Raw genomic sequence first — 14317 nt, 5'->3', positions numbered from 1 at the left:
ACCTCGGAGCCGGGCCCCTCAGATGGTCACCAGGGAAATGTGGCAACCGTCTGAACATGAGGAAGTGACCTCAGATAGCTCTGACCTTTAACCAAAGAGAGACTTCAGCTTCTGACCGAAGCGAACAGTGAAGTTCTTAATAAATCAATGTCTGCATTTACTGACTGATGTGCAGCACTTCAAATGTGTCACTGAATTTAACTGGCTGTTTGCAGTCACGTGACGTTAAATCCAGACGGAGGGCAGGAAGTGAAAACTGCAGCGGAGGAGGTGAAAAAAAGTTCTTCCTGTGCTCGTGAAGATGAAATTACAAACAGAAAATCTGATCATATCTTGGAAGTGACTCTTACATTATGAAGAGAAGCATTTTTTTAAACTGAACTGAAAGTTTTGCTGCTGTTGCGGCACGTTGAAGTTTACGTGAAGGTTGTTAGCTAGATTAACCACGAGCAAAGGTCGGTGAAAAGACGCGAATCATCGCAAAACGGGACGGGGTTCGTTATTTGTGTTCAGCTGTCTGATGTGAAACTGTCAACGCTGATTTACGAGTTGGCCGTGTTGTTTGTAGCTGTTACTTTAAATCTATTCAGAACATTAGCTAACGTTACGTCATTTCCACCGTTAGCCAACGGTTAGCGTTTTTCACCCTTATGAACTTTTAGTACCTGATAAAAGCTCCTCGTGGTTTCTCAGTTTGATAGATTTGAGCGACCGTAAACGATGCAAAACATCTGCATTTTGAGTGTTTGTTAAAGTGCTTCCTGTGAGAAAATCACTTCCTGCCCTCCGTCTGCAGCTCACTTGTTGTTTGTTGTGAACGAAACCAAACCAGCAGCCAGAAAAGCGTTTGGAAGGTTTTATTTCTGTGAATTAAAACATGTGACCGTCACGATTAAAGCTCCTAAAAACACAGTCAGTTAGCGCTGCGTCGTGGTCCCACAGATGTTGGATGTGTTCAGGATTTGGATTTTTAAGTTCCCCATTCCAAACCCATTTCCTCACTTCTCTCCATCATCCACCCACGCAGCCACTTTGGGTGGAGAAGAAGCAGAAATCAGTCGTCTCAGCACGTGGTCTGAGTCACTGCACAGTCTCAAATTTGATCAGCGACTGGTGGACTTTGCTGATCCACATTCAGTTCGCTGAGCAGAACATCAGAGGTAACGCCATCCTCCTGTCTTCAGGTGAACTGGACCGTCGGACCGTCAGCAGCTGGTTGGTCGACCCAGTCCCACACGTGGACGGAGCCGTCCGAGGCCGCCGACAGCAGCGTCCGCGGCCGCTCGGGATGCCAGGCGTGGGAGGTGGCGAAGAGGGGGGCGCCATCATCCGACTGCGATGTAACCGCGTGGCCGCGATGCTCGAACAGCGGGCGAGTTTCCTGCAGCTCTGGTGTCCAGGTGGAGGTGTTGTAGATCTGCACCGCCCCACTGAAGCCTGCAGAGCGAGGTGAGAAACAGATGTTAGCTCTTCATCTGGGAGCTCGTCACTGGCCGTCGTTTCATGGGTCAGGTTCCTGCCACTCTCACATCATGTTTAGCTAAACTAACCTGACACGGCGATACAGTCCCGCAGCGCCGGAGCCCACGATACTCTGACATCATCCAGGATGCGGCGAGCTGATTGGACGTCCAGCTGAGCCCGACTCACAGCTCCTCCCGGGTTCCTCAGGTCTGAAATCACCGACTGTCCGGATGAGGAGAGTCTGACGATCCTGCAGCTGGACAGATCTGAACAGGATGGACCCGTGGAGGCGTCTGTCCACCAGAGGACAGACTCATCTGAAGACGCGGGCGGAGGTGAAAGCTGAGGAGCGGCGGACGTCCGAGTGTCGGCGATGTAAACGTTCCCATTACAGCAGCCGGCGAGGACGACTGCGTCACTCACAAAATGCAGAGAGCTGAGAGGATCCGCCGAGTCCATCTCTGCCGGGACAAACAGAAGACATCACATCATAAATGTCCAACTGTTGGACGTGTTGCTAACAGATCCCTCTGAGTCCTTCACACCTGTAACATGAAGGTCGGGCTGCAGCGAGTGATCTTCATTATCGATTCATCTGCTGATTATTGCACCGATTAATCGTTCAGTCTGTCAATCGAAGGCTTCTTCTTCAGGTGCTTTGTTCTGTTCCACCAAAAATATTCTGTCCCAAAGATATTTCACAAAGAAAAGCAGCACAGCTCCTCACGCGACAGGCTGGAATCTGAATGAAAACTAACAAACGACTCGTCAATAATCAATCATTTCTGCCCATGAACTCATTGACTCGACATCACGTGACACGTGTTTTCTGAGCTGCTTAACAGTTCTCCTCCTCCTCCTCCTCCTCCTCCTCCTCCTCCTCCTCCTCCTCCTCCTCCTCCTCCACCTCCTCCACCTGCTCCCTGCTCAGCTCCGTCTCCAGCCTGTTTGCATTACATGTGTACATTTACTGCATTACTGCACAGTACCACAGGATTACTTTAAATTCAGAGCTGTCGTTTATCCAGATGTTTCACACCAAACAAAGCAAACATACAGATGTGATGAGCACACAGGAGCTTCCCACAAACACAAACACATGTTCAAGGAGCAGATTTCCAGATGATCGGAGCGTTACCGAGCTTGAGCAGCGGCTGTCCTGAGGTCAGCTGAGTCAGCCGGACGTCGTCGCTCTGAGCTCCGTGAAGAACTTGAGGCTGAGACGAGAGTCGAGCCGCGATCCTGCTGCCTCTCTGTGAAACGCTCCTCCCGCCCTCCACGCTTCCTGTTCTTCTGATCATATCTGTCATTGGACGATGAGACACAGCAGACGACCAATCACGTTGTGAGAAAACACCAAACATTGGTGGTAAATTCAGACGGAGGGCAGGAAGTGAAAGCTGGGGCGACGGTTTGGTTTTTCGCGGCTGCGTAACTTTTACTGTCCTGTGGATTAACCGCGTGACAAATGTTGAGTGCTGCGGAGCTGAATGACGATGTTTACGTTATGGCTGTTTGCGAGGTTAACTAATCAAGCTATCGATCGTCTCTACAGAGAGGACGTTATGCATGTTCAGCCGTCTGATGTGAAACTGTTAACGCTGATTTAACGAGTGTTAGTCGTGTTGTTTGTAGCTGTGACTTTAAATCAATCAGATATAACACAGGAGCTGACGTTACAGCATTTCCACTGTTAGCCCACTCGACTCGCAGACGGTTTTTCAGTCAATTTCTTGCATTATTTCACTCTTATGAACAACTTTTGGTGGTCAGTAAAAGCTCCTCCTGGTGCTGTGTTACAGTGTGAGTGTGTTATAGAGCATCCCATGTAGAAAATCACTCTCTGCCCTCCATCTGCAGCTCACACCACACTGAGTTTCTAAAACGCTGAAAAACTCATCTGAGCCTCCTTAAGTGACACAGCAAACCTGTGGACTGCATGTAGCCTGACAGACGCTGCTCAGGGCTGAACAAAGCGGCGCCTTTCAGGTAAAATTAATATACAGTATAATATTTAATCCTTTATCTTCTCCTCAAAAGACGTTCTTTGTAACAGTAACAGCATCCATCAGAATGTATCTGCTGAGGAGACTGAAGTGATGATGATGATTATTGTTATTATTATTGTTATTATTATCATTAGTGCCTTCATGATGCTGAGTTTAAACGCCATCTGTTTTCACCATCATCATATAAAGCACTACATTTATTTGAATGGAAACTACGAGACTTAACCGAGAGACTGAGTTTGTTTTCAGGTGAGGTGAGAAACGAGCATCAGGCCTCAAACTCACCGCCGTCGTCTCCTCCGAGGTCCCACACCTGAAGGTCTGAGCTCAGGCCGTCATTGGTGACGACACACCTGCCGGGAAAACAGCTGTCAGTGTTCAGTTCACAGTGATTTCAAGCGGAAATGTTTCGCAGACTCACCTCGTTCCTGGGACGTGTCTGAGGCAGCGAACCGGACCGTCCGTGAAGCCCCCGTGGACGACTCTGAAGTCTCGTTCTGCGCAGAGACCCTGAACGCAGCACACACACAAACGCTAGCAGAGGCTAAAAGTGATGTTTGGATGTTGTGTTTTCGGCTGCTCTGGTGTTTGTTACCTTGTTCTCATCGGCGAAGAGTTTCGGAGGCAAACGCAGCTCCAGAATTTCATTTTTATACGAGCTGAATCCTGCGACGCACACGGCTGCAAACACATGAAGAAAAGCTGGAACATAAAACCTGCTTCATCTCCACCTGGAGGCTCAGGTATGTTGAGCCAGCTCAGGCAGAGAACTGAGGCGTCTGCGTGTTGTTTGGGATCGTAAACATGTTGTAAGTCATGATTTGTCTTCTTCACTCCATCCAGTGTATAAACGGTCTGTTAACAAATGTGCAGTGAGACTAATGTGGAAAATACAAACCTGTTTCAAAAACCGTCTGGACTCTGTGTGAAATGTGCTGCTGCATCAGATTCACTCTCAGCAGATATTTACAAAAATCAGTGAAGCTGATGAGGAAGAACATAAATATATTGACTCTGAGCTGTTCTCAGGTCAGCACATCACCACATTTCGTTTTATCACAGCGTCACGACTTGTCTAGAATCAGGGTTTGATATTTCAGAGATGGGGTGATGATTATTAGAATGAAACATGGACTCACTCGTCCCTGATGTCCACTCGATGACCTGGGTGGGACTTTCCAGCTGATACACATAAAGATCTTTGTACCTGAAGAAAGAAGTCAGTCAGGTGTTAATGACTGAACACACACACACTCCAGGAATGTTTCAGTGAAACACACTGAACATCATTTAACCTCTACACCGTAAAGGCAGCAGCAGGGAAGTCTGACAGCTCAGCCTCAGACAGCCACGTGCTGGAGGTAGGATTTATTTTACTTTAACACCAGGTTCCCTTCAAAAATGTGAATATTTGATATTCCCTACGACAAGGCTGAGCACACATGCCTTAAATTTAAAATATGACTTAATGTTTTCACTCAATAGAGTCCACTGTTCAATTCGGCTTGGATGTAGTTGACTGAGGTTCAATCCTGAGACAGAATTCACATTCTGCTGCAATGGAGTCGAGTTGTAGTATGCAGCAATTTTGAAAGGAGAAACCAGCGGAGTCGAGTACAATCACTTCTTAAACTTGATTGTTAAGCAAATTACGTGCAGTAAGTTCAAGCCGAATTTAAATCAGACGCAGGAAATGTTTTGAGATGTTATATAAAAGCAATGCAACCCGACGAGTTAGTAAATGGAAATAAAAGTAGTGGGTGTTACAGCGGAGATCAGTTTGTAATGCTAACTGTTAGCGCCGCGGAGTGAATGGAGCTGCTAGCTAGCTAGCTAGCTGCTAAATACATTTCTCACGTTTTCAGGGACTCGATAAACCAGTCATCCAAAATATCTTCAAACTCTGTTTCTTCCATGTCTGCCATCACTTCACGTCACTTGAGTGACTTTACGTACTCATGTCTTCTTCTTGAGCTCTTTTGAGTCATTCAACAATGACGTAGTTACACCGCCCCCTGCTGGACAGACGCTCCCACCGCTTTCCGGTCAGGATCACAGGGATACTAGATTTGTTTTTTAAAAGTAATGTTGAACTCAGTTTTAAGACCGGAACATAAAAACTACCAACAGATTTTACAAACACATAAACAGCAGAAAGTCCTGAACTAAAGTAAGTAATACCACAGAATAGAAATACTCGGTACTGTTAGTACTTGTGTAACTGCTCTGGTCTGATAATGAAGGCCACGCATCATACAGATGTCTTTTACCTTTTTATTTTATCCAAACTCAGCCGACACCGTGAAAACTACAAAAAATAGAAGACATACAAACATTTCAATACAAGACTTTAACAAAAGTGTCTCTAACTAGACTGATCCAAACAAATGATACCAACAAAATATGAAACAAATCAACTTTTAAAAGGTCACATTTACCGTGTGCGCCTCTCAGACCACGCAGAATGAATTTGTTTGTAGGTCATGATTCCTCCTTAGCAATGTTGGCGTCTCCCTCTACAGCCGTATTGCATGACCCACAATCCCACAGGTGAGACCTTTAACTAAACTGCGGTGGTCATGTGACTTGTTTCATTCCTCAAATACATTTACAAAAAAAAAAAAAACCTTTTAAGCCAAACATCAATTTTTAAAATTACACATCTTCAAATTCCTTTCTGAACATTTTATTTACTGTGTTTTTAATTAATTTAAAAGACCACATGAATTCAAATATATATGAAATGATGACAGAAAATACCAAGAAAACTTTTAAAACAGAAATCACAACAATAACTGTCCCCTGGACAGTTACAACTTGTAGTAACATAAAACTACTTCAGAATGATGATGATGATGTATTTACTTATTTCTAATATTGCTGGATTATAATTATGGACACCTTAATGTGTAAGCGACAGCTGGTAAAGGTGGAGCTGATTTTAGTGACTTTATCTACTGCTGGGTGGTTTAATCAATAACAGAACGTCATGATTGATCATCTGATTGGTTATATTTTAAGTCGAGGTCCACTCTGGTGCTGATGCTTCATCCTTCCCACCATGTGCACAGCTCCATCACGCCGGCTGTTGTTTTCCTCCTCCTCCTCCTCAGCAGGCCTGTCGTTCTGCGCCTCCTGCTGTCTGACAGCAGAGACTGAGTCATGTCTGTCCTCTCCGTCCATCACTCTTCCTCTCACAGACACGTGATGATCTATAACGATCCTCTCTGAAAGGACCTTTGTAAACAACAAATACTTTAATACGTTTGTGCTTTAACTTCAGTGAATGCAGGACTTTTACTTCTACTTTTACAGCTTTAATGCTACTTTTACTTACAGCCGTACGTACTTCCTCACCAATGCTGCAGCTGATGAAGGTGGGACTAATCTGAACTGTTTAAGATGCTGCCGGCTAGTTTAAGATATATCAATACTTCATAATGTATTATCAGGTTTTATGTTTTCAATTAATAATCTCACTCTGCAAAGTAATGCAGTAGAACTCGTATTTGTCTTATACTACATTTATTGCCTCCTCAGGTATTTCTAATTAGACGTGATGAAGATTATGATATTCTGGGTAATATTATTGCTAAGTATTTACATACTGGTGAGTATCCTAATCTAGAGTAAATATCATATTTGTTGATCATATTTTAGATTAATAATCGAATTATTCTGATTATTCTGACTCACTCTCCAACACTCACTACAGCACAAACGTGGATTCATCCGCTGCTGAAAATAGTCCCAGACAGACGCTCTGTGTCCTCCTGCAGGGAGCAGCTGTTTGAGGAAACGATGAAGCTTTAAATAAACCTGAATATCAGTGAGTGTTTTTAAAGGAACAGTGAGACTGTCGGTTTGTCTGCACTCAGGATTTATTGACAACGACAGAAAAAACCACCAGCCGACAGTTCGCTGTCAAATCAGTTCAATAATAAAACAAGTTTGCATCAGATGATGAGAATCGATCATCCTGCTCGAACAGCGCTCACGTGGTCTGGTGTGCTGAAAAGTGGACGACGGTCCAACAGACCGCTGCAGAGCGCCGGCGGCCATGTTGGCTAAAGGGTCGGTGGGCAGGATTTAGCGGCATCTAGTGGTGAGACTGCAGACTGGCCAGCTGAACAGGCCTCTCCTCAGCCTCCCTTTCCGAGCACGTCGGAGAATCTACGATGGCCAATCAAAATGCAGCAGGTGCTCTCTGAAGCCAGTGTTTGGTTTGTCTCTCCTGGGCCACCGTACAAACATGGTGGCGTGACACAGCGGGACATTTGGAGGTAATGAAGACACAACCATTCTAGTGATGAAATGAAAACAGACTCCATCCGCTCACCTTCTCTGCTGGACCCAAACATCTCAAACCTGGACCCATCAGACCCATCAGAGTCCAGGTCTCCACTGGACTGACGTCCAGTCCTTGTGTCCTCGTCTTCTGATTGTTCTCCCTCAGTCGTGGTTTGAGCATGAAGGCCTGATTCACGCAGTCTCCTCTGGAAGCTGAAATGAAGTTGTCCTCTGCAGCTGAGGGACATCCTGTCTTCTTTCCTGAGGCGTCCTCATGCTGTTTCCTGGACAGACTGACCTTCGTGTCTGACAGTAATGATGGATGTCCTTTGAGGTTGGAGCCGCTCTGCTGTCTGGCTTTTGAACTGTTTCAGTCCGTCCCTCTTCAGCGATGCTTCGTAGACTCGTTCCAGATCAAACGTGTATATTTAACACACCACTTTCTTAATTTCTGGGTCCCATGAGGCTGAAAATCTGATGCGTAAACACATGATCATTAAATCTACGCCTACCTGAAGATCCCTCTCACTGCAGCTCTGAGGACGCACCTCTGACAGGCTGGACGGACAGAGAGACGGACTAACGGACAGCAGGAAGCTTGGAGAGTTCGAGCAGCGTCCTGCGGCGGAGACGCCGTCCTCAGCTCTGGTGTCTCCCACAGACCCACCTGAGCTGAGGCTGGTCTCCGAGGTCGGCGGGCTCTGAGGTGGAGAACCAGCTGCACTGGCAGGCGTACGCCCGCCGCCCGCTCCTCCTCCTCAGCTTGGCTCGGAGCTTCTGGCGGTCCGGCATGTTGTTTCTACAGACACAGAGAGCCAATCAGCAGCTGCCTTTCACACACCTGCACACAGTGGTACGATCCCACACATCGGCTCTGCCGTGACGTTCACCTGTAAGAGGCTTCAGGCTGACAGGAAAGTGATCCTTCGAGCTCGTAGTGGGTGGGGCTGTTTCTAAAATTCTCTCGTGTGTGTAAATGTGGTGGACAAAATATTAGGAACACCTCTTAATCTGATGCGGTCAACATGAAGCAAAGCACAACCTGAAGGCAGAGCTGCTGTACTGGATCCCATCAGATCGGACTGGTCGATGAGCGACGGCGTCCGTCAGCGACGGCGTCCGTCAGCGACGGCGTCCGTCAGCGACGGCGTCCGTCAGCCTCGGCTGCGTTCTGACACCGATCGTTCGTTTGAACACGATGTTTTAAAATAACATGAAAAGGTCAGAGTCTGACTGAGCGAGCTGCTGCTGAGCTCTGGATTCATCCACACAAACCACTTCACAGGAGGTCCAGAGCTGTTTGACTGTTTGTGCTTTCTGCTTTCCATAAATGCAGCTTTCATCATGAGTATGGAAAAACGCCTTTCTTCAGCACCGAACGACCACAATTTAATTAACGTCATCGCGCCGACATCGCCGACAATTAGAAGAGCAATTAGAAATTCATTTGCAATTTCTTTTACGAGATCAAAAAGCACATTCATCACACGGAAACACCTGAGCTTTTATTGACATTAGCGGCCTCCGTTAAGCCTCTTAATGAAAAAAATAACATGAAATAATAAAAGAAAGGTGTGGGAGGCCTCAGTAATGGATGTTCAGGACAGAGCGAAACCAACAGCAAGCCGGAGGAACGCTGAGAGGCGGTGACGGGAATACTAAAGAGGAACACACGACGGACAAACGGCTGAATCAGTAAGCAAACACAAAGTCAGTTAGAAGAAGTCAAACGTGAACCTTCAGTCAGATGTGATTCAAACATCAGATCAGACGTTTCAGAGAGAAACGGGACGTTCAGACATTAAAACAACGTTCACATCCAGAACGGATGTGCAGGTCTGAAGTCTGGAGCCGCAGCAGCATCTCACAGCTGGTCGGTCAAAACTCAGAGGCTTCGTTCATGATATGAAGGACAAACTCATCATCTTGATTGATTGTTCCTGACGCCGGAGAGTAGGAGCTCTGCTCGCCGCTGAAGTGTCAACGGTTTGTTAAACGTGTTTTAAGTTGACTTACTGACACGGTTTGTGACACGATTACAGCCTCAGAAAGACTCTTACAAACTGCTTCCTGCACACTAATGTGACTTTTCCATCTGTATTCTTAGCGTTTCGGTGATCTTTGGCGCCACATTACGCCTGGCGGCCTCCGGCTCCAGCTGCGTTACGCTCGATATGCCAGCGTGTCTGCGATGGCTCGTTTTAAAGGGATTTTACACATCAAAGTGTGTTTTCAGCTGATGGAGTGCGACTGATCAAGGAAAAGAAGTGGTACGAAGCCTTTGGGGAGCTGTGAGAAGGCCGATAAACGGAGGATTCAGAGAGACCACATCTCTGCTGCAGGCTACATTAGCTGCCGCTAGCATAACACATGGATGGAGATATCAAACACAACATGAACTCAAAGTATTCTGTTTCCAGATAAATAAGCAGCTCTGAACACGCTGACGCCTTCATTAACGCCATTAAACGTTTGTTTTCTGCACTTCCTGTTTTCTGGCTCCTCCACGCTGCACACGCTGATGCATTCTGCCCTGAAACAAACAGAAGAAGAAGAGCCGGGTCGTCTCCAGCAGCAGCAATAAACATCACAGCCGACACAGACGAGAGGAAGGTCGGAGATAACGAGAAGTCAGTATTAATCTCTGAGCAGCTCCTGGAGCGTTTAAGGTGCTTTAAAGCATCAGAGCGCAGAACAGGGTGTCAACATGGCTGCACATCTAAACAGCAGCCCGTAAACATACACATTTACACCTCCTCGCTCGTTCAGATGCACCGTTTCACCTCACAGAAGAATTCAGAGGCTCAGGAGGTGAACTTCAGAGCTCAACACTGCCACCTGCTGACCAACCCGAGCAACCGAAAACAGACCACCGCTGACAAAGCTCACAGCGACTCACTACAGGAAAAGAACGGCTGATTCTGGCTCTGAGTCGCACCTTGATGTCATGTGACAGGTTGTAACAGGCTGCTGCAGGTGCACACTTTCTGCACCCGATCCAGATAAAGAAGGCCAATCAGACAGACTCATCGTGAAGCAGAGGAGGTCACAGGTCGAGCTCAGAGTTCAGACTGAAAACTTTCTACATGTGCAATAACAAAGAAGTAAACACGTGACCTGATGAAGATGGTGTAGTATGAAGTGATGGTGGAGTAGTCTAGAAGTCTAGAGTCTGCAGACTCACCTGAGGAACAGGTAATCACAGGACAAGTCCCACTCGCAGTCATCAAACATCAGCACCCGGAAGTCACAGGACGTACATCGCAGCTGGTCACATGACCTGTTGATACAGTATATTATGTACAAAGTGAGAGGTTTTAGGAAAAAACACATTTCAGCAGTCGTAGTTATTCATCAGGGAGACATGAACACATCCAAAGTGCTTCTGCTGAAGGCACAAAAGTAGTTTTTCACCTCTTGGATGTTGCTGTTCCCACGCCATTAGTGACAGAGCTCCCGCCAACGAAAACAGGGCAGCACCTGAATGCACCACAAACGGATCAGATCACCACGTGTTGCTTTCGTCAACGAAAATTATGACTAAATATCGTCATCAACGAACCTTTATCACGTGACGAAAACGAGACGAGAATCAATGTAAATGCTGGTCATGTGACGATAACTATAATTAAATATATAATGCAATATTGTTGACAAATAAAAAGGAGACTAACTGTGGTTTACAAAATAAAAGCTCTGTTCAAATGTCTCTTCATTTTCGTTGACTAAATGACGAAATGTTCGAACGTTATTTCATCTCGTTTAGTCGTGTTGTTCTTATTATTTTGCAGTATTTCTGTTTCCTGTGTCTCACTTCAGGGGCTGCATCAGGTCGCACTGCGCAGTCACAGCGACGTCACTTCCTCAATCCCCGCTCGCGGCGTTATTTAGAAGCTGCAGCTGCGGTAGGTTAGCGTTAACGACAGACAGCTGACAGAGGACGGACCGATGGCCGGCCAGCCGGCTTTGCTTGGTGAAATAAATATGTTGTGAATTCAAATCAGAGCGTCTTCGTGTCTGGAATGGATGTTTTCTTCAGTCTGTAAGCTAACAATAATATAATAAGACAACCTCGTTTGAACTGTGAAATGGCTCAAAGAAAACTTTGGTTTGGTTTATACTACGAGGTACTTATACTATACTGACTGGGTTAAATAGAACTGCATCACTAAAAAGAGACTAAAATACAGTTTTCATTGACTGAAACTGGACTAAAACAGTCAGGGATAATTCTGACTAAAATAAGACTAAAATGCTCAGACTTGTAGTCGACTGAAACTTGACTAAAAGAGTACGACCGTGACTGAAACTGATAAAAACTAAAACGACAGCTTGACACAAAGACTAGACTGAGACTGAAATTAAAACAGGCCGTCAAAAACAACAGAGACAGATCATCACATGTGGACAGTGTGTAAACTTAGTTCCCACTTTCATATGAACCCACTGGAGCCTCTTTTATTTTTACTTCTCCAGTAGACCATCAGTCACAGGTTTTTGCTAAATGAACACGAGTGCGTCCTCTCCCTGTTCTTCCTCCCTGCAGTCATTACTCCCACCTGTGTGTGTGTGTGTGTGTGTGTGTGTGTGTGTGTGTGTGTGTTATTCAGTGAACTCCTTCTCTTACTTTCTCCCTCCGGCCTGAGAGGACAGCTTCTTCTCCACTTGTGCTCCTTTAGGAAAGTGTTCAGCCTGAGATGAGAGCAGAGAGTCACTTCATTAAATCGGAATGAAACGGTGACTTCAGGTGTTTGTCTGTGCTTTGAACTTCTTTTTCAACCGCAGGTGTTTGGTGGAGACGCCAGAATGAGAAGTAATTTGCTCGTGTGCTGAATGTACTCTCAGCGTACTCTGACGGCAGAACTGGTTTCTTTGCAGAATAAGATTTCACATGCTGAATCCTCTGGAGCTGTAGACCTCCAGCTGTGCTACGAAGGTGGTTTCCTATTCATGGAGCCCACAGGTGTTAATCTTGTGCAGGTGACACAATACAGATGTGCTGCAATGCTCCGGAAACGACAGGGAAGAAGACGGCATGATGGGAAACCTGAATGTGAATGATGCTGGATTTAAACATCTTCAACCTCACAGGAGTTCAAACAAGTAACAGTACTGCATATTAGGAGTAGTTGAACCAAGTACAATGTTAAAATACTGTCATAGTTATAGCTGCAGGTCGGGGCTTCTGGCACTAAATAGAAAAAGCTGCTTTATGTGAGTTTAGTGCTTCCAGTTTTTGAGTCGTTTCTCCAGCAGCATCCAAAGCAAATGTGCATCAAGTGAGATGTTTCTCTTCTTTTTACATCACGTCACAGGTGCACCTACGTATGTGCACAGGTGTGCTGACACCCTGACCTTTACGTGAGAAAGACCATTTGTGGTTGAAAAGCTGTCACATCCATGTCAAAGACTGAGAGCAGCAGAGCTCGTGTTCACCTTCAGCCGCGGGGAATCGCTGTCGTCTTCCTCCAGTAATTCCTCCAGAAGGGCGTCGATGTCCTCAGCGACGCTGCTCATCGGCCGTTCGGGGTTTCTGGTGCTAAATCAGAGGAAAGACAATTACAGATGAGCGTCTTTCTGCTGTAGAAACTGTGCAGCCGGACAGCGACGAACATCAATTCATGCTTAGGACAGCAAACCGAGGTCGACTTTGCGTTCACCCCCTTAAACTTTACACAAACTGCATATTTTATAAGCTTTTACTTTAACAAAAGAATCAAGGATTCAATGTTTTTACACCACTTCAGCTCTTGTGGTTCAGAGAAAGCAGCATCTCGAGCCACATGAAGGGAATTAAATGTGAAAAAACAGGAATAAGGAAACACTTACAGAAAACGTTTTTAGGGCCTTTTAAAGTTTTTTGAGGGGTGTGTTGGTGGACTTGTTCTGACCTCAGTATTTCTTAATTCCTGGTTTTAATGATCAACAATTGAAGCTGCGTTCATAACATATTAACATAAGCTATAACTGAGAAGCTACTTTACTGTGTTAACTGATCAATGTCTCACCACAATGTGAATACTGTACAATACCTCTGACAGACAGGAGACACTTATAATACAGCACACTGAGTGCAAGCCAGTGTATCCCTTACAGATATCCAGAAGTCAAACAGCTAGTTTCAGAGTTCATATCACTCTGAAACTAGCTGCTGGTATGCTAAACACAAGCTAACTTTACTGACTTCACTTAGCTTGTAAGACAATTAGCTGCCATTTAATGGCCACAACTTTCAGCTCATTAGACTTTATCAGCAGAGACGCTTTGAAGCCACCTAGCACACTCCACTGTTACACGTTAGCTTATAGCATTAGCTTGCCGTGTTAGCGCTGCTGACCTGTGTTTTCTCTGTCCTGCATCGTCTTTCCCGCATTTTCCAGCCTCGCTCGAGCTCACGCGAGCTGCGGAGGCGAGAGACACGTTTCTGCAAAACTTCTTTTCGACTTCATCGAGCAGTTCGTCGAGGTCATCGTCATCATCATCCATGTTCAGGTCGCTCTTCTATCTGCCCTGCTAACTTTAGCGACACCAGCTAACTCACACGACCGCCGCCC

At 45.8% G+C, this 14317-nt stretch overlaps 2 protein-coding genes across 2 annotated transcripts; both read right to left on the bottom strand.

The window, feature by feature from the left end:
* Positions 1–842: 842 nt before the first annotated feature.
* On the bottom strand, positions 843–5469 carry wdr73 (WD repeat domain 73). The gene is made up of 8 exons (XM_070965571.1): positions 5331–5469; positions 4613–4680; positions 4069–4154; positions 3895–3983; positions 3759–3826; positions 2603–2767; positions 1551–1925; positions 843–1437 (listed from the first exon to the last, which is right to left on the bottom strand). The coding sequence occupies exons 1-8, from the start codon at positions 5396–5398 to the stop codon at positions 1181–1183; spliced, it is 1176 nt and encodes a 391-aa protein (XP_070821672.1). The 5' UTR covers positions 5399–5469; the 3' UTR covers positions 843–1180.
* A 285-nt stretch (positions 5470–5754) lies between these two features.
* cfap418 (cilia and flagella associated protein 418) lies at positions 5755–14317 on the bottom strand. The gene is made up of 6 exons (XM_070965587.1): positions 14101–14317; positions 13200–13302; positions 12391–12455; positions 11178–11243; positions 10948–11043; positions 5755–8562 (listed from the first exon to the last, which is right to left on the bottom strand). The coding sequence occupies exons 1-6, from the start codon at positions 14247–14249 to the stop codon at positions 8403–8405; spliced, it is 639 nt and encodes a 212-aa protein (XP_070821688.1). The 5' UTR covers positions 14250–14317; the 3' UTR covers positions 5755–8402.

Source organism: Chaetodon trifascialis, chromosome 7 (genome assembly GCF_039877785.1).
Source record: "Chaetodon trifascialis isolate fChaTrf1 chromosome 7, fChaTrf1.hap1, whole genome shotgun sequence".
NCBI lineage: Eukaryota > Metazoa > Chordata > Actinopteri > Chaetodontiformes > Chaetodontidae > Chaetodon > Chaetodon trifascialis.
This window is presented reverse-complemented; position numbering and strand designations above follow the sequence as displayed.